At 39.8% G+C, this 24,039-nt stretch overlaps 1 protein-coding gene across 5 annotated transcripts in view; it reads right to left on the reverse strand.

Moving 5' to 3' along the window:
• Positions 1-24,039, reverse strand: part of sptbn2 (spectrin, beta, non-erythrocytic 2) — a 51,807-nt gene that overhangs the window by 22,872 nt on the left and 4,896 nt on the right. For 3 of the 5 annotated variants that reach the window (XM_084373749.1, XM_084373747.1, XM_084373746.1), the window contains exon 2: positions 16,109-16,296. In XM_084373749.1, coding sequence (XP_084229875.1) covers positions 16,109-16,265 — 157 coding nt within the window. In that variant the 5' untranslated portion in view covers positions 16,266-16,296. Of the gene's footprint in view, positions 1-10,528; positions 11,116-16,108; positions 16,297-24,039 lie in introns of those variants that run through there. The other 2 variants (XM_084373750.1, XM_084373748.1) reach the window with 1 other exon arrangement.

Genomic DNA, 24,039 nt, shown 5'->3' on the forward strand with positions numbered 1-24,039 from the left:
CATGATTATATGGAAACAGACATTTTTTTTTAATGTTTTTTTTTTTTTTGCCAAGTTCTATCTAGTTCCACAATATTTAAGAGAAGGCAGACATCTCCACTGCTGATATCTCCAAAACTAAGCAACTCACACCAAAACAATCTAGATAGATAGATAGCACAGCACAGCAGGTAGGAGGAAACATACGTATTTTTTTAATGTGTGGTTTATGAGATTAAGTCACATCGTCAGGACATGTTTCAAGAATTTTCAGATCATGTTTCAAAAAGGATTTGTTTGCACCACCAGTAATTGAAATTGGTTTAAGAATAAAACAATATAGCTGTTAGTGTCTCAAAAAGTATTACTGAGCTGACGGTGTATTTAGTTAGTATTTTACTAATAAATTAATACTAAGCGACTCCAAAAAGAGCAAGCACTGTGAGGTGAACAGTTTGAGGTCACCAAAGACAGCAGTGTTATGCAATCAACAACTGTACCAACTGTCCGCTAAAACAAGAACAGATTTTGAAATTTAGCACAGGCCTTAGATGGCCTAAGATGGAGTAATGAACCACGCAATATTACACATGACCTGTTGCAAGCTAAAGGTGCTTATTCTATATCTATACTTTAATGCTAAGGTCCTCTTCGGAAATAAGTAATACAGATAGCTACTTGTGGTGATTTACCTTAACAATAAATTAAAAGCAATCTGATATAAAAAAGAAAATGTAAACAAATGTGAAAGACTGTCACAACTAATGTTTTTAAACAAGACTAAAATTCTCAACCCTCTACAGCTGTAACCTTTGTATTTTACCTAACTGAAACTCGGTATTATAAGGTATTAAAGATACACTGTGGAGTATTTAACCTCTAGTGGCCCTGTGCAGTCATCAACATGCTCACAGGGATACATAAGTATGCCAGGAGCACCAGGCTGGCACAATACAAATTTCTGTAGAAGCCACACCTGTCAAGCCTAATGTTTTTCCCAACTGAGATTTTGTGGCCACCTTACAGCCTTGAAATGAAACCACAGGGATTGTCACAAACTAGTTCAGTGATAAAATGCCAATGCACCATATTACTCACTTTAGTTGCTCGTTTCCAGAGAGCACAGTCACAGCCAAAGTGCACTGGCCAGCAACAGAAGAAGCAATGAAAATGTTCAAATGATAGCCAAATGAAGAAGGTTGATAATTGTGTTCAATGTGTGCAACTATGAAGTATCTACTTATTATATCTTACCCTATCCTACGCAGCTCTTACCCTGCTTGAGGGCTTGGCAACACATGCAATTTAGACAAATGGTTCAAGAGCAGCACAATGACATGGATATGTTACTCACTACTGTAAGTATGTAGTCAAACGCAAAGAGATTACAGGTAATAGGTGAAAAATTACACATATACATGAATCAGCATGTCTTATGGCAAAGGTCACAAATATGTGTTCCTACTATCCAGATTCAGAACAGATTTATACTTTAAGTTTTCATTATAGAAACATTTAAAGATGACTGGCTTTACAAAAATATGTTAATTTAAAGCTGGTGACAGGGCTGACTATAGTCATGATTTACAGGCATATCTGGAGGGCTGAAGCTGAGGCAGACACGGGCATTTTTCTGCTATCCCAGCTATCAACACCCTTGTCTCCATGATATGTGTCCCTTTTCCTTGTTTACCTAAACTCATGGATAACAGACAAACGAAAGAGTGTCAGAGCATCACACTCAAATAGCTACCATCAGTCAAAATAGCCCTGCCTTATTTTAGCCTTGGTTGGTCCTCTGCATACGGGGATATGGTGTGCTGGTTGTTTGAGATTTTCGGGCCTTGAAATTCTATGCCATTTTCATTTCAGCTTTCAAAACATTACTCACTAGAGCCATCTCTCTCCTGCACCACACTAACAGACTATTCCTAGTGTGCCAGGTGAGATGGAGTGGAGGAGCCTACATTCCTCCTCCTAACACTTGGTCATGTTGTGACAGCACCCAGCACTGAGGAGGAGGCAGTGGGGCAGTGGTCCTAAAGAAGAAATGCTTCTCCCTGGCTGGTGATTCGCTGCTAATAACAAGGCTACTGAACAAGAACACAGACAGACAAACACAGACATCAGACATCAGTCACCTGACGCGTTTGCTCATTATGGCGAGCAAACACAAACCTGTCATCAGTTGTGGCAATGCTAGATAAGGGCAAAACCGGTGCAGCTGTTTTCTCTAACAATGTGACATTTGTGGACATTGCTGTTATTGCATGGGAGGATATGTCAACTGTAATGTTTGTATATCCACATCTAAATGGTTTATCGGTTCTTACTAATAATGCTCAAGGTCTGCATCAAGAAACTTGTTTATTTTGAACGAGGGTACCCTGACGGCTGAAGGTGAGAAAAGATCAGGGAAACTGGGCCTCATCTACTGTTTGCTGTCAGATGTCTGAAGTCGCACGTCACGCAAATACCTGAAGAGCCTGCCAACATTGTTACACAATTACACAACGCAGGACAAGAGAGAACAGTGGGAAAATATAAGCTTTAGGAAGCAAGCCTAGTAATTATCATCATGCATAATCTGAGTTTTTCTGCCAAAAAAAAATCCCACTGAAATGAATTTTCACACCAGCCTTGTAACATGGACAATTCAAAAGAACAGTTCTCCCACGCCAAAATGCAATGTGCAAAGTCAGGGGCTGCAAGATTTGATAAAACTGCCTTCCATACTTATGCTGACATGCCTGCAATCCAGCTCAAAAGAGACATTGGCTGCTCTGAACATAATATGAATCCTAGCAGATATACAGTACACTATATCTTAATGTGTTTTCAATCTATTTTATTTGTGTTTGTTATTTTTTTTCTACAGTTAAAGAATGTTAAAATATTAAAATTGTACTTTACAGTATGCCTTAAAATCCATCTGGGACTGGAATAGAATGTAATTGTATATAAACTTCATAGAAGAGAGCATTCAAAGTTTGTAAGACTTCCCTGAGGCTCTACCCGCCCTTCTTCAACCTGTTCATGTGCGAGCTAGAAAAACAAGTGATTAGAATTTGTTATGCCCTGTTTTTCTCCATTGTTTTCTAATGGCAGATCAGAACTAGTGGTTACAGGCATCATCAAATGTTTCAAACGCATATTTGGGCATGTCCAGTCACTTTGAACATGTTTGTCTCTGGTAGTAAGCTTTAAGTACATGTCAGGGCGGGGGAGTAGAGTGGTTCAGCCAATGCCCTCTCTACTGTTGATGATACAGGGGTTTAGCTTGCTGCTGCTTTTCCTATTTAAACCCCAAACAAACTTTTGCACTGTTGATATCGATGATTATCTGCAGGTAATCCGAGCAAATATGCCGCCAGACATAATTCTGTCTTTGTTGCTCAAAGTGATGTGGATCGTTTTTGGAGAAAAATTGGAGACAAATACATAACTCGTACAATTAATCTGTGTGCCAAGGTTCATGGAAAACAACATTGTATCTTTGCATGAGTATGTGCAGTTTAAGATAAAGCGTCAACTGAAAAAAGAACTTTGATATCCAACTTTTTGTGTCCCAGGATACAACATGGTTTTCTAAATAAGGTTCAGCAAAATCAATGAGTTGATTAATGCAATGAAATACATCTGAATAAACCACTATGGGTGGCTATGGGTCTTTGCTGTTTGGATCTGTATTTCCTATTGTGTTGTGTTCAATATATTGCCTGTAAAATGTGCTGTGCCATGAATTTCCTTCAAAAGAGATAAGCTGATCTCAAGAAAATGTAAGTAAAGAAAACAAAAAAAACCCAAAGATTTCAAACGTATTAATAGATCTGTTAAGTGTAAGGACATATTAGTCTGGATTTTTGAAAAATGCATTTTAGTTGTTTTGGTGATGGGACTTATTTTCCTCTGCTAAGGAGGTTATGTTTTCACCCATGTCAGTTTTTTGTTGGTTGATTGGTCGGCATGATTCATAAAAACTACTAAACGGATTTCCACGAAACTTGGATGGAGGATAGGGTGTCTTTCAATATTTCATTAATTTCTCAATGAGTAATGCATGAATCTTGATGAAAAAACAGGTGTATTTAGGTGGCTGCTGTCTATGAGTGAGTACAATTGGATGCGAGTAAAGTGGACTGTTGAGCCTTTGGCGGAGGTATTCGCTCTACTCAGTGCCATTCTAGTTCAAATATGCAGATGAATTCAAACCCTGTGCTGTCAAAAATACCTTATCATAATGCAACTCTTTCATAAAAAAAGCAAGCATGATGTAATTAAATTGGAAGGCGTCCTGCTTGCACACAGTGTGATAAGTTTAATACAATTTTGTGTCTGTCTGCCAATAAGACACCAACACGCATTATCGGCCTACTTTTTTCTAGATGCCAGCCATTCATATATATAACATATATACACATATTCAGCTGTCAATGACTCCAAAGATAGTTGAAAATCACAGTTTTTTCCTCTGTCCTGCTCGTGTCCTCTCAATGAATCCTGCTTCCTCCGCTGTGTTGCATGACACTGCACTTTGGCTCCCAGTGGCGTCACTTCAGCACAGAGGACAAGGAGTGACTCCATCCTTAAATAGCTTACCATAGTAAGCACTTCACACAATAGCAACAAATGCATACTGCAGATTTTGTCCACTTTTCATTTCCCTGAGCACTTGCTCTCAAACACACTGGACTATTGTCTGTGATCGTTTCTTGACTCCCACAGAAAAAGCAATAGTTCTTGCCTCAGCACAGGCTGGTAATCATTAAGTGCTGCTAACAATTTCACCTTGTTTCATGTCATGCCTAGGTCATGCCTTCCTCCCAAGCCATTCCAGGTTCAGTTTCTTGCTGGGTTGAAATGTCCTTGATTGAGTAAACTTTGACATCCTGTGCTTCACCGCACCTTAGATTGCATAATGAGTGCCTCTGGTCACCCCGTCCTCAGAAAGAATGAGTAAACTTCTTCCATCAATCTGTCTGCTTTAATCTGCTTAAATGACCTTCTCTTGGACATTCCCACGCAGACAAGATTATGGTATTGTGCCAAAGGGTACAGAGAAAGATCATCAGTGGGAGTCAGCTCTGCTCTTACTTAGCTGGGAGGAACAAAACAAACAAAGGAAAAATATGACAATACATTTTTGTGTTGTACTACAAAATGTTATAGTTCTATTGTAAATTCAGACCATCAATGAAGTTAAACTGAGTGTAAAACTCAGGTTATACAAGAAAAAAACTATAAAAAGGTTATAGGTGAACAGCATACCACACGGTGATAGGTGTGTATGTATTATCTAAGTATGGACATTAATATCTTAATATCTGCCATGGTTGACATGTAATTAGGTAAATCTGAATCAAGGTGAAGTATGACCTGGTATCATAAAGAGGACATTTCACATTCTTTACCGCATGAATACAGATGAAAGTGTAAACTTTAGATCCATGATTATGTTTACCTTTAATTTACCCTCAGTACAATACAAAAAACACAAACACATACTGTCTTCCTAAAACACTGTCAATACGTATTTCGAAAAGTCCAAATACAGGAGAAAGATTTAAACTTAATTTTATCCAAGAAGCCTGTATAGGTAATGCTAAAATCAGACGTTAAGTTGTCCTAAAGTTGGCATGAATTCTTCCAAATCTGTAACTGAAACCAAAATCTAAGGCTCAAGAATCAATGTCTCAACCATTGGCTTCTAACTGTTTTGCTGTCTCAGATAACAGAGTAGACCAAAGGCGCTTATTAAAGGAATACCACCCTGCAGCACCCTGAATTTAGTCTGTTATTTGTCATCATGAACAATCTATCACAATAAACTCTCAGATAGTCAGAAGCAGCTTGCTTCTATTCTATTGTTTATTTTTTACTTTTTATTATTGTTTAGTGTGACACTGTCCTTTGGCTGCTGTGACTAAGAAATTTCCCCATTTGCGGGACAAATAAAGGAATTCTGATTCTGATTGTAAGCTTTGTGGTTAGTAGTTACTATTCTTTATTGACACCAGTGGGTGGGTGGAGCTAAGAGTCAACTATGGCTGCGCTGTGTTTAGTTTCAATTTGAATCCTTTTCGGAGATCGTCTTTGCGTCTGTAACTAAATGTCAGACAAATACAACCACAACAAAGGAGACATTACAGACATTTAACAAGAAAGTTCTCGCCAACAATCAAGTATTAAGTACAACAAAATGCAAGTGACAAACACACATCTCATATTACCAGGTATCATTCAACAGAATGTAATACTTCAGAGACACCATGAATAATACAAACAATGAGGACAAACCATCTAAAGAGTACTAGTTGTTGTAGGAGTAGGTCTTTGTAAATGATGTTTCAGCAAAAGAGGGGGAAGTGATTTATGAATAATAGTTCACTCGTAATTGGCATATTTCTGTATGAAACAAAAAATGCACCATCAGTGTTGTAACCCTAGCCACTGGCATCGATGCTACATGTCTACAGGGCTGTGATCTGTGTGCACAACTAAAGTGAGCAAACTGGTACATAAAGATGCACATGCTTTGACATTTCTCTTCCTGCAAAAGCAGAACTGCCCTTCCTCTGCTTATGACTTTGAAAGTGGGGTTGTGGTAAAACCGCCGTCTTGCCACATGTGGCATGAGTTATTTTTACTCTTTTAACAGTTTGAAGTTACAAGTATAGAACGGCAATGTGTTTTGCCCAACTCTAACAGGTTGGTTCATACAATGGCAAAAAGTGACATGGTGAATAAGAAGGCGATCTCTACAGTGAGGTCCTCTTTTCCTTTCTGAAAGCAGTGAAGGCACTGAGCATGCCCTTCAGGTCATGCACCTCTGCGCCATCTGCAGCTGTGGCTGATAATGGGGAAGATAGGGGAAGGGGGGGGGGGGACTGGCCAAGGCCAATCCCATGAGAAATGAGACAGAAACAGGCCCCTCTCAGCCATAACATCTGGATACAAAAAGGGTGTGAAATGTCAACAAGACAATAATTGTCCTCAAGCCTCCAAAACTGCACCTTGTTGTTACCCCTCCAAGCAGGAAACTGTCAATATTAGTAAAACTGTACAAACAAAAAGGCACTGTGTGTGTGTGTGTGTGTGTGTGTGTGTGTGTGTGTGTGTGTGTGTGTGTGTGTGTGTGTGTGTGCGCGCAAGGTAATGTGACTCTGAGTTACAGCTGGAGGCAACTGAAGTCAGAGCCTTCACTAAGAGTGTTAGAAATATTAAGTTACAACAGTCAATTCATGGTGTGCTACTAAACTTGAAACTTGACCGAAAAGGCAAATGCTGCTCTTCCAGTTTCAATTCAAATGCTTAAATAAAGCATCAGGACAAGAATGCTTCTGACCAAGATAGCTAAGAATTCACTGTGAGGAAATAAAAAATAGCCTTTGTCACTTCTTTGCTGAGATTTGACTTTACATTTCTGAACTTAATTACCTGACCAATAAACATCTAAAATTCTCTCACTTCTTCTGTGTATGTTAAGGGTGTTTTAAAGGCCCTAAAGATAAAAAAAAAAAAAAAAAACCTTCCATCTATTTGAATAAAGCCATACTGCTAACACCTGGTGAGTGTCAGTGCAAATTAAAGTCTACAGCAGTTGTTAGTACAGGTAGCCAAGGCAGTGACCCTTTGGACCAGGACCCTGTAGTCTAACCTAACACACTGTATTTATCTCTGAACCAGGATGACAAACCAAACTTACAATGTATTTATCTTGGCACCAAGATAAATAAGTGTCATGCAGTATGAACTTTTACACTGTGTTTCTCTTAACACAAGAGACGCAGTAAGATTGCATAATATAATGTTCATACAGTACTATGATTTGGGCTACAAGAAAATCCCAAAGCTAGATATAAGCTGTTTATTCTCCTAACTGGTCATGAATCATTTAACGGGTTAAAGTATGATGTGAACGCGGGCCAAAAAAGAAAAGCTATTAAAAAAACAGCAACTGTCCCTCCATCTGTCAATAGAGGCTGTTCTGTGGCACAAAGATGAAGGGTTTTTTTCCTCTTCCTTGAATTTAACCATGTGGCCTGGTGTTTCATTAAACCCATCTCCCTTGGCCATAGTTATTTAGTGACTCAGTTTATACATTAGCTGTTAGACATCATTTACTACTGAGTCAGATAATGCTAGATGTGTTCAGTGGTTTCATGACTGCCATGGGACCTGAAAATCTGTCGTTCCAACCACAAGTGCCATTGTTGTTCAGATCTTTACATGGAAATCAAATGTATGGCTGAGGTCAAATTTTAGTCAGAAAATAAAAGCTGGCAACCACTGACCTTGCGTAAACTTTAACAAAAATGTCAAAGTAATACAAATACAACATACTTTCGTATATATACAAAACTGTTTTGGGAATGCTTCCATTTTGTGTGAAGAGGTGGTAAAATGACATCAAAACTATGCATGTGCACGTCTTTTTCTTCATTATTCCAGCAGACATCATGGTCTAACACAGGTAGGGAGGGAGCGAGTGACACAAGGAATGAGCCTCAAGGGTAGTCAAACTGGAAATACAAGTGGGTGTTGCCAAGATGTGTTTGTGCATCCAAGTATGTGCGCGTGTGAGTATATTTACAGCAAACTCCACCCAGAACATATCCATGCAAGGAGATAAGCAAAAAAAGAACGTAAGGAGTAAAGTATGACAAATAAATGTGTTTGTAATCCTGATTCCCTTGATTCCATATATTTAGAAACTGAGTTCTGGTCAGAGTACTGGTCGAAATTCATTTCACAATATTATTGTTGTAGGGAAGTGTGAATAATTCCTGTCAGCACAATTTTGGTGACTGATCTCTGACCCCAAAAATTACACAATGAGTGAAAGGTTTTCCAACCTGACAAGTTGAAAACCATGTGTAGATATGTACCCTTAGCTTCTTTGTGCGTGAGGCTGCTTTGTTGAATCTCACAATGTTGTAAATCTTGTACTGTGAGACCGTATCTTTTCTGTGGCTCTTATCTCTAGTCTAGAGCATGGGTGCTGTCAGCATGGTGAGGGTGAAGACATTTTTTATTCAGGCATCACGTCACAAAGATACACGTAGGACTGGGGAATATATCAATATTACATAGTTATTGTGATATGCGTTGGTTTTAAAAGTTGCATTACAATAAAGTGATGTAATTTTCTGAACTTACTGACTGTTCTACTTGATCTAATATTTTCCTTTACCCACTTATTCATTATATCCACATTACTGATGATTATTTATCAAAACTCTCATTGTGTTAATGTGATAGTACCAACAGCCATCCCTACAATTTTGTCATACTGATACTGATACTGAGATATATAACGTGTATATCAACCTAGCCTAAAAATATTGTAAAATTTTTTTTAAGGCCACATCGCCCAACACTACATGTTTTTTCAGCCAATATCTCCCTCATTGGCAATGAAAATATTGCTTAATATGGGTGGTGAAATATAATTGGTCCACTACAAGAATGTAAAACATGTAAAACTAGCAGAATGCACCTCCAGTACACTCTATTACAGCTCTCCATTTCAGAGAGCTCTCAGGGAGGGACCAGAAGCTAGCAAAACACTGTGATCTTCATGCACACCACTGACTAACATAGCCAGTTTCATTCACTACAGCACATACATGCTCAGCTACTGCAAATACTTGTGGCTTGTGGCTGAGGGGTCTAAAGCTCACAGGAACAGGCCGCATGACAAAACAAGAGTTCTAATAGATACACGTGGTGATCACGCAAAACTAGAATTATAACATTTGAAAGTCACACCTCGAAGGGTTTTTTCCCAAATAATTTCTTACTGCCGTTTGACACAAGCATTTACAGACATTAATTAGAAGAAAGTGACAGATTTGGGAATACAAGGATTCCCATGAAATTAATCATTTCAGTTATAGGAGGGAATTGAACTTTAGTTACCATATCATTTCTCGAGTCCTATGTCACAACTACTGGTCACTGTGATTTCTCTTTGCAGGACCTCACAGACCTCACAGGCTTTAGCCAGAGACAGAGCCGTGCATTGTAATAAGATAAGAAAGGACAGGTGGCCCAGTGATCAGGTGCCAGACCGCCTTTCTGCTTTAGAGCTGAGATGAAGCCTACCGTGCATTTACTATGGCTCCCCTCGACTCTCTCCACATTAAGCTCTGAAATAGTACAGACTTGAGGAGTCTCTTCAACCTCTCATAGGTGATCATTTATGTGAAGATATGCTGAGCTATTAGGAGACTCATTTACAGGCAAAAGCACCTGCTGTATGACTACATCCAGAGATAGCCAAATAGTCCACTTCTACTTTATATTTTCTGTTTCAGCAAACTCTTGGATGGTCTTATCCATAACTTTTAACCTTAACAACTGTTTCCATAAGCCACACACCAAAGAACATGAGACTCTAATCTGTGACGTCAATAGGACAACTGTATATTCAAATATATTGGCTTAGCTTAGCCAATATATTCTTACCAAACAAACCATATAATACATGTATATTACAAATGGAATTCCCCTTCCAACCAAATCGACAGGTCAGTACGACTCTTACCTTGCAGCTGTTTAAACCGTCCTTCCAGGATGTTTGAGTATTGCACCTGATTAACAAATGCTGCTGGGGACAAGCAAGGCTCTCTGTCCCTGTGTTCCCACTCCATGGTCTATTTTCTGAATGTCGAAATATTCCTCTCAGACACAGAATGAATGGAAGTTCTCCTGCATAGCACAGTAGAGGAAAAATGTCCCACTAAAAGTGTATCAAATCCTTTAGAAGGTTTCCCGGAAGAAAAAAGTGTTGTATATCCAAAATGCCTCGGGTATCCTCCCTCAATGCTGTGCTACAAGCTTCAAAAATGTTGCCGCCTGTTCTCTTCTTCATCTACCATATGTCCCACCTTGTCCAATGAAAACACAGCAGTGAGTGCATGGGTAGTGGATTTTTTCAATGAATCATTTCAAACAAAACTGAAGAACAAAATGTTCTCTAGTTTCACCTCCTCCTGTGAAGAATTTCACCACACTTGTGGCCTCTGAGCAAAGTAAAAACTTTTTGTTGCACTCCCTCGTGGTTCTAAAAGGAAAAAGGAACACTGGCTACTCCTTCCCTCCAAACTCTGAACACGCATTTGCTGGAGCAGAGCACAGCACAGCAGAGCAGGCTAACCGGCTGCGGTCGGATAGCTGTGTAAACAAAGCCTGCTGTGCCGTCTGAAAATCATGTCATTTGCATAAGGTGTGTTTGAGGGAGGAGCACAAAGGAAGAATATGGTGGAGAGATGAAGGGTGGGAGGAGGTGTAGAGGTGGACTAAACCATTAGAGTTCCCTGCTCAGTGTAGCTTGAGGCGGATTATTCAACTCCACCTTAATTCCATGGAGCCCTGGGGTGTGGCCTGCCAAGAAGGTGTATCACCAAAGTCTCCATAAGATTGCCTCTTATCCTGTTCTCTCACTGCATGGTTCCTTCTTATTTCTATCACTCTCTAAGACAACATTTGATCTCCCTTTTTCTGCTCACCAGGTCTGCTATATGATAAGGCGTTAAGACAGGAAGGAAGTTGTTGAGTCAGTCTCGGCAACACGACAAGCTCTTTCCTGCCTGAACAAGATTTGAAATTGTGAACTTGTGTGTCTGTTTGTCATGCAGATGGGTATGGTGAATGTGGGGGTGGATGTGAATCATTACCTGTCTAAAATAATTATAGAACTTCACTGTATCAACACATTTTTTGTCTCACTAGATTAGGGAGAAATATAGAAATAATGCCTGACAAACCTTGTTAAGGAAACAGTATTTCATATTGGCTTTTTAAATGTTTAATCGGGTAGATTTTTCCCCCCGCTGTCAAATTAACTGATTGTTTGCAAACACTGGAGGAAAATGGACTTGCTGTGATTTGAAAGTTGCACAATAATTATTTCCCTCCATCACTGAATAAAGGACTGTCATATCATAGAAACAGTAATTACAGCCTTTTTGGGCACACTTGACATTCAAGTTAGTTTATGTGGATGACTTATAATGGCTCTGCTTCATAATGCAGCACTAATAATAAAGCAGTATTTATTCAAATCTGTGTAACATGCACCAAGATAACTATCAGCATAAACTAAGCATTCTGAGGAAATTACAAATCTTTTTTGAAAGTAAAGAATGAAATTACTTATTCTTTGGAAGGTTTACTCTCTCTTGCAGCTGCCAATTAGCAGTAAGGCAAAGTGAAAGATGTACTAAATGCCAGTGTGTGCCAAAGTTACACAAGACTGTTAACACAGGGAGGACTAAGGTCACAGCCTTTTTTAGTTTGGTCAGGGGGCAGTGGTAAAAAAGGTCTGGTCGTTTTTTTGATCTGTGTTTGTCCTGATGAGCAGGGAGCATCTGGATGGGTCTCATTAGAGGACCAAATGCCCCAGGCCTTCTGCGACTGGGTGTTTATGGAGGGGGACTGGACTAATGAGATCCAAAGAGAACACACTTCCGTCTGAGGAACAGAGGCTATGCTTTGGACACATGCAGAGTGGAATGAAGGGCAGAGAACTGGTAAACCTCAGTAATGGCCGTTTAAAATCCCATTGGGCATATATGGAACATCACAAACCCAATTAATATGATAGGCAGATGTGTTGGCAGCTTTGTGTGTCTGGCATATGCGTTATCAACTATCATGATAAGGCAATTTCCTCCCTACACAACCCATCATTCATTTTGATATACTGATAAATGAACATAGGCTAGGATTAACAGTTATCTTCTGAATCGTGTGAAATATGAAAACTAACAGTGAGAAAGTTTGCCAAAGGGAGGTGTGGGAAAACTGCTGCATTGAGCAACTTGAAATTAATGATAATTAATGGTGGTCTGGCATGGTGAAAGAACACAGACGAGAAAGAGCAAAAAGATAGAACCTGCTGGGGGAGTTAACACTGCCAGAGGGAGAAAGGAGAAGTCTATTGCTGAGCATGTACATTTTATCCATCCTACAGCACAACCCCTTCTGAGGTCCCGGGGGAGGGCTGAAGTCTGGACCATACTGCGAATGCTGGCAGTAAACATCTAATGTGAAGTAGAATCCCCCTGGAGCTAGTGAGGGTGATTTCTCACGAGAGTCCCACATTCACTTAAGTCTTAAAGCGAATCTCTCTAAATGTGGTCAAATGTGAGAGAGTGAATTGCTATGATATTCTATTACCCATGGTCTGTATATTAATTGTTGGTTTCCAGATTTTGTCACATCTATCATAATGATGTGTAGTGAAGGATAACAGTCTTAATAAAAGACATATGGATGCTTTTTGTGAAGTGCAAAAGCCATGGTCTTTCTTGGAAGTTTCCACAAGTAAATACATGTAACTGTTTGAGTGTGAAGCTCTGTTTGAGTTGCTTAAAAGTAAAAATGCAAATTTGCAGCTTGTCTTGCTACCTCACACAGTACAGGAGAGCAGATAAGTGGTTATTTAAGCAAATTAACACAGTAAAACAAGTGACACCCAGAGTTAAATGTTTCTAACAGACCGGAAAGGGTGTAAGAGGTGTGAACCAGGAAATGAGGTGATCATGTGTCAGGGAGAAAAGCAGAGAGAGTTTCACTGAGATATAGGAGCGTAAGTAAGTAGCAGCTTACATTATGCAAAAGGTCTTGACATTTTAGGGATAAGTTGTAAGAGGTGGGCAGGAGCAGCACCTGGGGGGAAATAGCCGCTGCAGCATGTCAAAGAATGTGCACATCAAGCCCACACTTGTCAGACGGAGATGGTATCACTAGTATTCTCAAAGGAGCGCACACACACACACACACACATCACCATAATTATATGACAGCCAGATACAGAATGTCTTTAAATACAGTACAAACCAGGATACAGGCGACACCCAAATGTGTTTCTGTTGGCACGAGGAAATGAGTCAGGCTGTATTTGTAAGTGAAATTAGGGTTTATCTTTCAGAAATACTTTGAATACAGCGGTGCTCAAAGATCAGCAGAGCATGTGGTTTTTGCTGCCTGCCTGCCTGCCTGCATGCGTCTGTGTGTGTGCATGCGTGCCTGCCTGCGTGCGTGCGTGCCTGACTGCCTGTTGCTCCCCTCTGCTGGGTCCTTCATGATACTGCAACTTTTTTTGACTATGACAATAGAGACTTTATCTGTAGCATGTTTGGGTTCAGCAATATACCATTTCTAAGGTACACCATGGTATGAAAACCAACAATTATCATAACCTGGTGCATTTGCCTATTTCAGGTACTGAATTTTAGCATATTAGTATTATTAAATGCATATGCATATATTTTAAGTTCAATCAAGTTTCATGTCCTTCAGGACAAAATATTTTGTTAAATTATAATATTGTTTTCATTACTGTAAGGGGCACTGTAACTGAAAATAATAACAGCATAATACCATATACCATGATACTGTTAAACTGGGATTATTCTCTGAGAAGGTTATCGTGCCTTGAAAATCCCATGCCATTGCAACCCTAACACAAATTGAATCCAGGAAGCCACAGGGCAGTTAAATGAACACACATGAGCACACGCACTTGATGTACTACAACAAATAGAGCAATCAGGATTTTCACCTGGGTCACTTTAATTGGGAGCATCCAACGGGACATGCTGGAGAGAGAATGCAGCCTCCTCATTCATTTTAGTAAGACCACTGCTTAGGCGCAACATGGGTTCCAATGCAAAGGGCTCCATCATTACTAAAGTTAAACCTGCATACACACTGTACAGCCATGCAATGGTTATTTTTTGAAAATAAATCACTATTAGGCACATTTTACATGGTTTAAACGATGCCATAGTCTCATCACCTCATTCCATCACTTCTTTTTGCTCTTTGGTGAATTGACTACACAGGTGCCTGGCTTTGTCCTCCTTTTTGGAAGTATTTCTGTCTTGCCCTATAAAGACAGAATTGTGCCTTTTGGGAGTGAAAAGAATAAAGTTTGTTCCTCAGTCTACAGTCTAATTAGATTTGTGCAACCTACTGTTAGTCTACAATTGTATCTATAAATGTCATCTGTTACCAGATTGGCCTAAATATAAGACAATGTTGTCAATGATGATTATATTTGAAAAAAGGGGGTGTGTTGGATTATTCTTAAAAATTAGAAAATTCACAACTGCAGAAAAGATTTCCAAACAACATTTTTAATCAGGACCTCCAGAAACTACACAATGTAATCATCTTGAATATGAGACTACGTGGATATTATGACACCAAATTGCATTTTAAATCAGTATGCTCTCACAGTAATATGGATTTGTTTGATGGAGCCCAAACTTATTACTGATTTTTTCTGATTGTGTCTTTGACTTGCATTTGATAGTGTACTTTAAGTCTTTTGATTGTATTCAAATTATCATAACAGCATCATACTGTTCAGCTCAGCAGGATTTATTGGACCCAGCAGTGCAATTTTTCCATCAATTATAGTTAATGGTTTGATAATGAGCTTATTCTGCCTATTTCATTTTGCAGCTCATTGTAACTTTGTGGTGTAGACTGCTGCACTCACTCACATACCATTGTATTTATTGCAAAAAGGTAAAATAGCCTCTATTTTCATGCTTTTCTTTTCCAATAAATTATTTCATACATGTGGGTTTATACAGTAAGATGTGCAGGTTGGACTGTGACCACAACCTGATGGACCTGATAACATGCCTTCTATGGTTACAAAGGGACTCCTAATCAGTGAATTACCCAACAAACTACAGAAGTAGTCCTGTTTAACATCAAGGGACTAAGTGCGAAAGTGAGTCTTGAAAAATTGCAGTATCATGAACACCTTCAAGATAATCCACTCCAACATAACAACACTACTAGGATTTGACTCAAAAATCAACATAGAGCTGTATCAGCACTCAAAGATGGTTCTTTGGGATATTGGATTGTACACGTGTACCTTCTATACTTGTAACTCGGCATAAGAGGGACTACAAAGGCAAAACTTGATTATCTCTGGTCTCAAATGATTTTCTTTTGCAGTGTTTCAAATGTGACTAAAGAATAATGTTTCAAACTGAACCAAATGTGTGGCAATCATTATCACACATCGACGGCACACACTGTTGCATGTTGACACCCTGCAAGCATGTACATTGGCAGGGCCTGAAATGTAGCATACCTGCAAGAGCTTTGATGCGTGAGCGTTCGAAGAGGCGTGCTGAACTGTTCTCATTATCCCAGTCAGTCTCTGCTGCCAGGTCCCAGCGGTTGTTGATATCATTATACTGCTGCTGGATCTCCAAGCTGTCAAAGTCTGTTGGCGAGATGGTGCTCATGGTGTCCGGGCTGGAGGAAAACACATTCAACCTACAATTCAGACACAGACACAAAAAATCATCCAGTTAGTCAATGCAGAAAAAGAATACATTGCGCGATACTAGAAGCCACCCAAGACTGACCCTTAAAATGTTTGCGAGCCAGTGTTTGGAAATTCAGTTTAGGAACTGAGCGTTATTCTATTTCATCAGCAGCCAGATGATGTACTGTAACATACATCACCCGCACTTTCCTCACAGCCTCACAGCAACACTTGAGTTTTATGTCCTCAAATGACAGCCATATGCAAATAGCAGCTTAGACAGTACAACTGCCAGTGTGTAATGAGATAAAATGTTTGAGATAAGTTCAGCAACTGTCACGAAGTCGTAAAGTTAGCCAACCAGCAATTGAACATAACCGCTCCTGTAAGCCAGGGCAACTCTTGTAACCTCATTTTAGCCTGAGTGTCGATGGAAGAAACAAGCTCAATCTACACTGATTAGATCTTAACGTGCACAGTTGCAGAATCTGTAGCCTTAAAAATCAGGAAAAGACAACACTTATGCCACATCACGATTTAACAATATCCAAAATCATAGCATAAAGACAGTCTCATTCTCATTTCACAATAACGATATAATATTGATATATTGCCCAACCCTAGCTGGTAGAATATATGATACAAATAATATGGGGACCTGCTCATCAAAAACATTTCCCTTCTAGTGGTCAGAAACCCACAGAACAAAAGACTTTTATTAAGACTGTTTATTCTCATTCCCCGTCCTTGTACTCACTGCTAGCCATGCAACATCCTCCCTATCCTGCATGTTTGTACGAACTCAGCATCCAGTTATAATAACAAAGGTACCCTCATATGGCAACAATCAATACTTCATAAACAAGGAGGTCAATCCCACCCCCTTTCTCCAACTGGCTGAGTCTCTGAATATCGCAGAGAGATTTAACTCGAGCCAGAAGCAAATCCATGTTGTCCTTTTTATTTATTTTAGTGGTGTGTGAAAATTATTCAAAAAGGAGCTGGGTACACTCTAGTATGGATGTATGTAACATCCATAAATTTGCTACTATAAAAAACATGCAGGACAGCATCCACAATAAATTCAGTTTATCCCATTGTAATATTCTGTCAAATGACTCTTATACTCTGATATAAATATACTAACTCTGACTAGATTTGCTATTACATCACAGCTCGAATTTGTTGACAATTTCACGGTTTAAAACACTAACTGCACATGACCAGACAGATCCTGTGCTTCATATTACACACTGACACTCAGTGGGGGACCCACATGGAGCTTAAACCCCCCACCAGAGGGACCCATTAACTAACTGTGGCAAATTGTTTAAGAGCATTAATAGACAATGGATTAATAGACGAGGATGAGTTGTCAGTTTGCTAATACCTGTTAGTTTATCTTTTGTTGTGTCTAGCAGCTGTGGAGGACAGATGAGAGAGAGGGATGGTGGTGGAAAAATGTTGGGGTGTTGGAGGATGTACTTCTAACTCTGTCATGATTCAACTCATTCATTTAATGCATTGAAACTGCAGTCCTCACATTACCCTTCATGTCTGGCCTGGAGAGTTTAGTTTAGTCTATTAGTGAGAGGATGGAGAGAAGAGATTCCAGGGAACAAACAAGGTGGTCCTGTAGTGGAGATTAAGCAGGCCAGCCAGGCAAAAACATCACACATTAATGAGTTAATGAATTCATTCCGTTTTTCTCCTCGAGGTGTGATTGAAGAACACTTGGGTGAGTCATGTCATGCTAAGTCAATGAAGCCTCTAAATCAAACCTAGGAATCAATAACAGACAACTGCCAGAACCAATACCTATCAATACTGTGCACTACCAGTGTACTGTGGACGGCCAGTTTGGGCCCATGTACTGTATATTCCCTGCATCAATTAGTGCAAAAAAAAACATTAAAAATAGACAGGCAATAGCATCATAGAGGGGGGACTGAGGTGCCGCAGGTTTAAAAAGCCTCACTTCAATGTAAAATGCTCGGCTCCCTTATCTCAAACATCCTTTTGATTAAAACACTGTGTTCTGCAAGGAGACAGCTCAGTAACAGTAATTATCTGCAGCTGTATAGCATGGGGGGAGATTTAATGTGTCACTGAGCCTTATTATTAGTGTTTATTTTTTTATTCTGGCCATTTAGTATTCATTGGATAGTTTACTGGCAAGAGAAAGAGGGAGATGAGATGCAACAAAAGTCCATAAACAGGGTCTAACCAGTTGTGCAATTGTATGGTATGCTGTTTAGATCCATTAAGCCACCAGGAAGCATTGGGTTGTGTCATTTTAGTATGATTTTATCAACCTGAGATGCTGAGCTTTTGTTAGTCATGCAAAGCGAACTCTGCTATACAGTACACCAGCTACTTGTATAGAAATAGAATATGTAAAAAAAATTTTTTAAAAAACACAAATTAAAAATAGTCTTTCACATAGAAATGCATTTTCTTCTTACACTATTTTGAATCTTTTCAATTATTTTTAAATCAGGCATTCTGAATCTTTAACCAATCTGTGACATCAAATGTCACTGATTGGTTCAGCTTCTTAATCAACAGACCATGGCACTATCCATTATCCCAACCCATTACCTAAGTATCTATCTATCTACCTACCTACCTATCTAAAATACACCTTACTATTGTTAAGTCAAACAAGTCATTCTAGCTATAAAAAAATAAAACAAAAGCTTGGCAAATCCTATTAGTAGCAGATTAAGAAGTGGCTGGGAATAGAAACTAAATGCAGGGATTACAGAAGAAGGCAGAACAACGCCTCCACACTGGCCCCCGACCTGTCACCTCCCCACTCACTGGCACCCCAGGAGTTGGCTGATGCCTTGAGTCCATTAAGTATGTGTGTAAGCAGTAAGTATGTTTATTCCTGTGTCCCTCATTCATAGGTGGGATATTCTCTCAAATACAATAATCACACAGTCAGATCATAAACATCAATTGTGACAACTGTCACCCTTTTCAGTAATGACCTCCTCACTATGTCATTATGTCAAATTATGGGGCGAATTAAAAAAGAAATCAAGAAAAATCCCTGTCAGGCCTACGTGTAGCTTATGGTGGTGTGTTGCTGCTCACAAAGAGCTAAGTGGTAAGATTTATATGCGGCTTAATTAACCAAAACGTCACAGCATGGTAGCAAGAGCCACAAAGAGGTCACACAATCCAGGACAGGCCTGGCAGCGATGAAGTCTGTCTGTTTGTGGGAGTGGACCAGGGTGGGGGCTGGACGGGGGCAGGACCAGTGAGGTCACAAGAGTCTGGCTGTGGCAAATGCAGGGCAATCCTCCCCCTTGTTGTGGGTAGGAAGAGGCTCGGCTCAGTGTCTGCACTAATCGCTCCTCAATGGATCAGACATACAATCCCCTGACCTACTATGATACAACCTACTGTACACATCCTCACACACACACATCCTCACACACACACATCCTCACACACACACATCCTCACACACACACATCCTCACACACACACACACACACACACACACAGGCATGAAAGCACACATGCAAGTTGAGCTGACCTATTACACCCCCACCATCAACCCCCTCACACACAGTGCACTTCAAAAAGCCACACACACACATACAAATGCACCCACTCAGCATGTAACCATATAGTGTATGAGTATTCGGCACACAAAATGGGTCGCTTCAACACCTACAATCATGCTAGCCTTAGTGCTGTACAATTGTCTCCACTTAGTCCAGAGACAAACTAAATCAGAGACAGAAAAGAACCCCTAAATTGTAAAAACTCTGCAAAGCTAAAAGGCATAATGATCTTTTTAAGTCCATGTTTCTATACACAAACCTTCTGGAGACATCAGATGTTAGCCCCAAAGCTACTGCAAAGCAACTACTGCTCATTCCAGACAGAGACCCAGACACAGACAGGCAGACAGTCAGACAGATGTGCCAGAAAAGGGGGCATAAAAGAGATCCCATGAAAGAAAATCCCCTCAAGGCCTAATCCACAAACACACAAAAGACGCACATTAATGTAATGAAAGATTTAGGACCTGTCATGGATCCTTCATATGTTGATATATGCCTTTTGATAAATCATCTACTAAATAATACAAAACCAAAACTGCCGCAGTTACAATCAGCCCATTTTTGCAATTGCTGGGCAACATGGCAGGACTGTTTGAACAAAGCATAAACATAAGTGGAATCGGATTCAATGATAGCAAGTCTTCAATACTGTTATGAAATATCCTCAAGCTGGGTAACAAGGCATGGCCTACATGGAGGCTAACCTTTTTTAAACATGACAGCACTATGCTTTCTCTATACTCAAAATAGGAAAGCGAGATACACTATGTACCCTAAGAACGCTTGTTCAGAAGAATAGCGCTCCTGAAAAAAGACGAGAGTGAAAGTGGGGCACTGAGGAATGCCTCAAGGCTAAACAACAGCTTCTGACCGGGCAGACATACATCAGGCTGGGCTATCGCTCACAGCAGACTGACACCGGCTAGGAAAGCAGGGCAGAGGCAGCAGCACGATAGACAGCGCCACCACCTCTTTCTGTCTCACTCTCCGTCATCCCTCCTCCCCTCCCAGAGATGCTTCCCTTTGCCCAGCTGGTCTGTTTGTCACTGCACGCGTTAATCAGGGAGAGAGAAAAAGAGAAATAGAGCTCACAATCAGTTGCCTGCAGGGTATTAGGCCTGTGCACATTAGCCAGCCACACTGCCACCATGCACCAGGGGAATAGGGTAGACACACACACACACACACACACACGCACACACACACACAACCACTCCCTGTAATGCCAAACAAAGGAGCCTTGCCACAGCTCTTACCAAAATCCACAGTATGACAATAGTATTCAAAATACACAATTAAGTCTAAAATATTTTACTAAAAACAAATATGTATGACTGTAATGCAGCCAAGAGCTTCACATAAATTTCAATTTCACGCCGAGGTGGCACCACTGTGTCGCCCAAATGAGCCTGCCCGTGATACTCCGATGAGCCTGGAGGGTGGGGGGGCAGATCCCAAAATGCAACGCACAAAGCCTGCCCCGACAAACTGGCCCCATACAATAGAGGAGTCAGCAGAGAGTTGAGGCCAGCCGTTCGAGCCTTTCCTGTTTGCAGAGATGAGGCAGCCAGGGGCACATATGCATCAGAGGCCCCTCCACAGGCTGCTGATCCTGGCCTGAATGCCCTGCTGAATAGGACAGCAGAGGTCCTTTGTTGACCTGTAGCATCACATTCATCAAACACTCAAGCGGCCAGCATGCCCTCCACACATGGACAGAGACAATTTACTTAGGTTTTGGACACAAGCTCTGAATGCAACACAGCAGTACATAACACATGTTTTACTATTTATTTATTTATTTTTATTAAAAAGGGCTGATTTCTTTTCTTAGTTTGTGGAGTGCCATTTTTGTCAGATAACACATTTTTAAGGAGGTATAAGTAAATCTAAATGCATTATGTTGCTGTTACTAGGAAACAAAATTGCTTTTCATTGGTCAAGAAATTATAATCATACTCAAATTACATCACTCAATCAATCAATCAATCAATCAATCAATCAATCAATATAATTCCACCTCCATGGCAAAATGCAGAGATATTCACTTTAGTTATCCATATTTATCCCAATAATTTTGGACAACATTTACATTACATCTCATTTCCAAATGAGTGCTGTATTACGTGATTCAAATTTTAGCTATGATTCTGTATGCCCTAAATCATCTTCAATAGTCTATCTTCTATCTTCTTAGTCATACTTTCAGTTCACTTTTTCAGTGATTCTTTGGTGAAACAGCAGCATTGACACATCTCAGGTTGTTGGGTCTACCTCTGTCAATCAGAGGCACGCATAAACAATTAGTAGGAATAACAAGCTTCGCCCAAAGCATTACTCTGTCTATAATAGAAGGACTTTTATCACTTTTTGATTTAGAATGACCACAGCATGGACAAAGCAAGGTAAAGGTTACAGTCGTTTGCTGCTGCTATGTTCCTTCTGTTTCTTAATGAGTCCTGAGCTTGGCCTCTGCTTTGAAGTACATTTGGCTTGATGTCACAGTGGCAGCATCAATCTCCAGGGCTGCCAGAAATTCAAATTAAAAACATCAGTAAATTAAATATTCATGTAAATCAGGCTAATCCAACGTGGATTGGTTCCTGCCATTTTAAAACACACAAACCAAGTACAAGTGTTTGTACTGAGAGCATGCTCACAGGTCTGCTCCTGTGTGTTTTTGTGTTGTTGATGCTGATGCATGGTTGATGGAAAGGCTCACAAGAAACAATGCCTACATCAACTCAAGAAGCTTTAACACTTCATGGACAATACAACATACAGGGCATCACACCAACATTATTCAATACAGACATAACTATGGGCCTATATATAGGACCCAAGCAACACTCCTACATTTCTCAAACCATCTGTTTGATCCCATCGATTCCTAATCCAAAACCTTAACACTTAATGTGTGGAGGAGGTGTTTTTAACCTTTGTATCCGAGGTGTTTCATATTCTTGGTTTTATTTTTTTCCTACATCTTTAAAAAAGGTACAATATTCAAGAGTTCTATTTTCCTTTACCTTCATAGTGTCTGTCTGGTGAATACAATTTATTAATATCATTGACTCCATGATTATTTCAACGATGATAAGATATATTCATTTGGTTGTCAATTAACATTAGAATTAGAACAGGAAATGTTGGATGCCACAGTTAAATTACCAGCCTGTTCTCTGTAGTGGTGGTGTAAAACAGCTGCTGCGTTAAGTAGTATGTGTGAGCCATCATTTAGCAAATTGAAACCTTTGGTAAAAACCTGTTTGCTACTCAAAAAGGCAGTGTTACAGTACAGTGATAAGATGCTGTAGTTTCTAACTGTACTTCCAAAATAATATATTCCAAAAGGGTTAGAGAGACAGGCTGAGCACAAAGAATTAATGGTTTCAATTGTGTTTAGTTATTCGTAAAGAATTCCTCTTTTATAATAACTGAACAGTCAAATTACTGCCCAGAAATCAGAAATGATGCAGAACTGCTTGGCATCTCTATATTGAATTGGCAGTGAGATATTGCACTCTGAGATTCCTGAGGGGGTGTGCAACATTTTGTGATCCTGTGAAGCACAAGTGCAACAACTGTTCAGAATTTCTGCCTCTGCATGAAAAGTCTGCCCCCGCAAGAGGCGCGGAGTGTAAAACAAAGTCCTTCAAATGACCTAATCTTTATAAAGCGTCGATTTTTAAGAGCATACTGTAAATAGACCTTTAAAAGCACATGAGGTACCATACTGTATGTAGAAAATATGAAAAACCAAGCATGTTTTCCAGAAGGATTTGTGGCAGCTCCTGGCTGCTGCCACGTGTGTCCTTGTAATGCCCTTACTCTTTCACCCTCTCTACTTTTCTGTCATTATTAAAAATAGAGGAGATGAGTAGGCTGCCCTCCTCCTGAACTATCAAGCATTTGGTTGTGTTTGGGATTCCAAATGTGTGTGTTACACAGTGTACTACAGTTATACTGTAACCCTCCAGTGGTTTCGTAGCATTTATAATGTAGTAGTAGTAGTAGTAGTAGTAGTTTGTAGATTAAATTGAGGTCCGACTCATACCAGACATGGCTAGTAGTTCCAGTATTTTCAAATGAATATTAGCAAACTCATTTTATGTTGGCAGAATATGAGGGTTTGAATTAACATTAATATGAATATAATTTATTTCA

The sequence above is a fragment of the Pagrus pagrus genome (genome assembly GCF_965226575.1).
Source record: "Pagrus pagrus genome assembly, chromosome: 14".
NCBI classification, from domain to species: domain Eukaryota; kingdom Metazoa; phylum Chordata; class Actinopteri; order Spariformes; family Sparidae; genus Pagrus; species Pagrus pagrus.